Consider the following 3,696-nt stretch of genomic DNA (forward strand, 5'->3'; position numbering starts at 1 on the left):
ATTTCTTTTTCTTCTCTGATTGCTGTGGCTAGAACTTCCAAAACTATGTTGAATAAGAGTGGTGAGAGTGGGCAACCTTGTCTTGTTCCTGATCTTTGTGGAAATGTGTTCAGTTTTTCACCATTGAGGATGATGTTGGCCATGGGTTTGTCATATATGGCCTTTATTATGTTGAGGAAAGTTCCCTCTGTGCCTACTTTTGGCAGGGTTTTTATCATAAATGGGTGTTGAATTTTGTCAAAAGCTTTCTCTGCATCTGTTGAGATGATCATATGGTTTTTCTCCTTCAGTTTGTTGATATGGTGTATCACGTTGATTGATTTGCGTATATTGAAGAATCTTTGCATTCCTGGAGTAAACCCCACTTGATCATGGTGTATGATCGTTTTAATGTGCTTCAACAGCCAACTTTTATGATAGTAATTTAATTTTCCCCAATTTTTGTTAAAAACCTCTTAAGGATCTGCCATCTACAGATTTTTCTTGAAATTATGTCTATATTTTAGCTTGTCCTCTGGGATAAAAGAGTTCCTTTTTATAATTCTCTGTGTAAATGAGAGTTTCTTTTACCTCTCCTGGATTCATGTCCTTCAGACTTAAAGTAGAATATGTTATCTTGGTTCTTCCAAGATTTGGTCAATAAATAAATGTTAGATGCTCTCTTCCTAATCTTCAAGACTTCATAGACTATATTCACATTCTGTTTAGCTATGGTTTTTAACTATCAAGGAATCCTAGTGGAAGCGGTTCTATTTTTTTAAGCCATTTGAGTTTCTACTTTCTATCTCATCGTGTATTCCCTGTGTTATTGTGGACAGAATTGTATATGAGATTATGGTTTTATGCAAGGGAGAAAAATCTCCATGTTAGAAGTGTGTTTATATACAGCGAAGGGCTATAATTCTTTAATTCTATAACTTATTTCCAGTGAGGTGATTATGGGACAAGAACTTTTCTTTCTAGAGGATTCACTGTCTACTGGCAATCATTGGCAATTGGAATTACATTTTCTATTGAGTCTTTAACCAGTGTGTGAGAGGCAAAGAATTGTTCCACGGTATTTTTTCCTAGTAACTTGAAAATGTTGTATTAGCATTCTCTGATTTGTCATTCAGAGGTTCATTGGGATGGGATGGGAGCTGGGGTAATAAGGTGCAGAGTGTTCATATTTTACACATGAAAAAATTGAGGTTAAGTAATTTACCCTAGGTTACACTGTAGATGAGTCTAGAAGACAGAAGTAGAAGTCAGACCTCCTGGAACCTGTTCCCTGATGGCTGCTATGACTTAGTGAATCTGCTGTCACTAAGGTGTCACGGTTTGTCACGCATAGCTAATTAACAGAAAACGGAAAGGGAATTTTAGTGCCTGAAGGGCTATAAGATCAGCACCTTTATTTTCAGTTGTTTCATGTTCCCATCAGTATGTCCTCAATGTTTTTTGTTTGTTTGTTTGTTTGTTTTCCCAGATAGTGATGGATGAAGGCCAAAAAGTTGGCAGTTCCTTTCAAGGTGATCTGAATCGGGCAGGAAAGGTGAAGGTAAGGCATGATTCGATTTTATTCCATGGCCAAAACCCAGAAGGAGCATAAAAACGATAAAAACCTCACAGGACTCATTTGCTGTCTGTCATACAAATTTGGAGAATTCAGCAGATTTTGTCTATATGCTTTAAAAAAAAAAAGTGGTGTTTGATTATCTTAAACTGTCCTTGGTTGGCTGGGTTCTGGATCTTTTTTCCTCAAAGCTTTACAAATGGAAGGGGTGCTGCAATAGAGAAACATGACTCCCGTCCCATTGAACATATACCATTAATTAGGGGAAATGACAATATAACAGATTCTCAAGTTTTAGTACTGAAACCATCATATGGAAGATAAATTTTTGCTGTCCCTTGGAAGTCAAAAAATAACTGTAGTTATGTACTTCCAAGTAATGGAAGCTACAAGCCATGGTCTGGCAGGTAGAGAGTGGGGAAGAAAGACCCAGGCTGTGTTTTGAATTCCAATGATGAGATCTAAATTTATAATTTTACGGTATTTTGTTATGTACATGTTTTAGGTCATAAGCATAAAAGGCATTTTGACATCATGCCTTTACTAGATCTGCCTTCCTGCCAGTGGTGAAATCATTTGTTTATTCACACTCTTTGATATTCACCTGAGATGAATTGGTTCATGTCTGAAGTGTTACCATTTTGTTAATCTAAAATGTCTCATTGTCAGCTTGCAGTGGAAAGCAACACTGAAATGCTGCTACTGTCTGTTAAAGGTCATTTGCTCTGCTTTTTACCTTTGAAGTAATTTTCAGTTTTATTTGCTCAAAAGAGAGAACACTTGATTTTTTGCCCTGTTCACCTCTCTTGTGATTACCTGGGGCAGGATGATTTTGTCTTGAATGAACCTTCTCCCCTGCTTTCTTTAGTTTCTACTCTGTCTTTGGAGTTTAAAGCACACTGTTGTGAGAATAGCCAGACCCACCACCATCATTTGCTTGAGGAATAAAAGCAATAAAACAAAACCTAAAAACAGAAACATTGTTTCAGACTGTCTTGATGGTGGTATATATTCTGGGATAGAATCAGGAACAAAAACTTTTCAAAAACTTCCCAGACTGTTTTTTCCCTTTCGGTATAGAGATCTTACTGTGGTGCCTGCGAAATCCGGGCCAACTTCCAGATTTAGTGCTTCTTTCATATGTCTCTGGGAAAGCACAGTGAACACAAAGATCTCTATCTGGGACTCAAAAGTTAATGAGAAAAGGGGATTCATTTGCTCACTTGAGTGTTGTGGAAGTGGATTCACTGATTCTTAATTGCATTTTTTTCTCTAGGTCTAATTTGCATAAAGATGATGTTAATACTTTTCTAGGTAGACAACTTCCTTGATTTAGAAGATTTGGACTTGGATGAAGAGATTAAGCCCCAAATGAGTAAGAGTATGCTTTCTGTTTCCTTTCTACACTGCTTGACCTCTTTCTCCAAACTACAAGTAAGACTTTAGACAGCTTTTCTTTTCTTTCTTTCTTTTTTTTGGGGCAATCCTTACCTCGCCTTTCCCTGAGATAGGAAAAACTGGAGTCCTGCAGTCTTTTTTTCGATGATAAAGATTTCAGCTGAAAGGTCATACAAAACTTGTTGAAGGTTGTAACCTCTTTGGTCTTAAATGAAGAAAAGATGTTCTTCCTCCCACCCGCCCCCCATTTACCATGTGATTGATTTTTGGATAATTGTCTCAGAGTCATTTAAGTCAAACCCTTATTTCTTAGAAGCACCATGTTGTAAATTGAGATTATTTTTGAGTGCTACTTAAAATATCAGTTGATCATAAAAATCATAAAAATTATGAGAATTGATCATAAAATAAACAAAAAAAATAAAATCCAAATCTTTGCTTTTATAAATATTTATTAATATGTAAACCAAACAAAACTAAAGATATAGTGTGAATGTTTTTCTGGGGCTTTCCCTGAGGTTTATGTAGATGAGGCCTTTTCCTTTCTTGGTTAACGTTTCTGTGTAAGCCTAGGTATCCTTTGTTGCTCAGAGGGGCTTTGAAATATGTTCAAAATTTGAGTTACTTGTTTTGAAAACTCTCATTCCTAATTTAATATGCAAGAATATCTCAAAATTAGTTGAGGGCTTCCCTGGTGGCGCAGTGGTTGAGAGTCCTCCTGCCGATGCAGGGGACACGGGTTC

The 3,696-nt window shown here is 36.6% G+C and overlaps 1 protein-coding gene across 5 annotated transcripts in view; it reads left to right on the forward strand.

Moving 5' to 3' along the window:
• The window catches only part of IFTAP (intraflagellar transport associated protein), a 65,005-nt gene that overhangs the window by 40,972 nt on the left and 20,337 nt on the right, over window positions 1-3,696 (forward strand). For 4 of the 5 annotated variants that reach the window (XM_028501576.1, XM_007106864.2, XM_007106863.2 and 1 more), the window contains 2 exons: window positions 1,469-1,540; window positions 2,870-2,930. In XM_028501576.1, the coding sequence (XP_028357377.1) occupies window positions 1,469-1,540; window positions 2,870-2,930 (133 nt within the window). Of the gene's footprint in view, window positions 1-1,468; window positions 1,541-2,869; window positions 2,990-3,696 lie in introns of all 5 variants that reach the window. The other variant, XM_028501577.1, reaches the window with a different exon arrangement.

This window comes from Physeter macrocephalus, chromosome 16 (genome assembly GCF_002837175.3).
Source record: "Physeter macrocephalus isolate SW-GA chromosome 16, ASM283717v5, whole genome shotgun sequence".
NCBI classification, from domain to species: Eukaryota; Metazoa; Chordata; class Mammalia; order Artiodactyla; family Physeteridae; genus Physeter; species Physeter macrocephalus.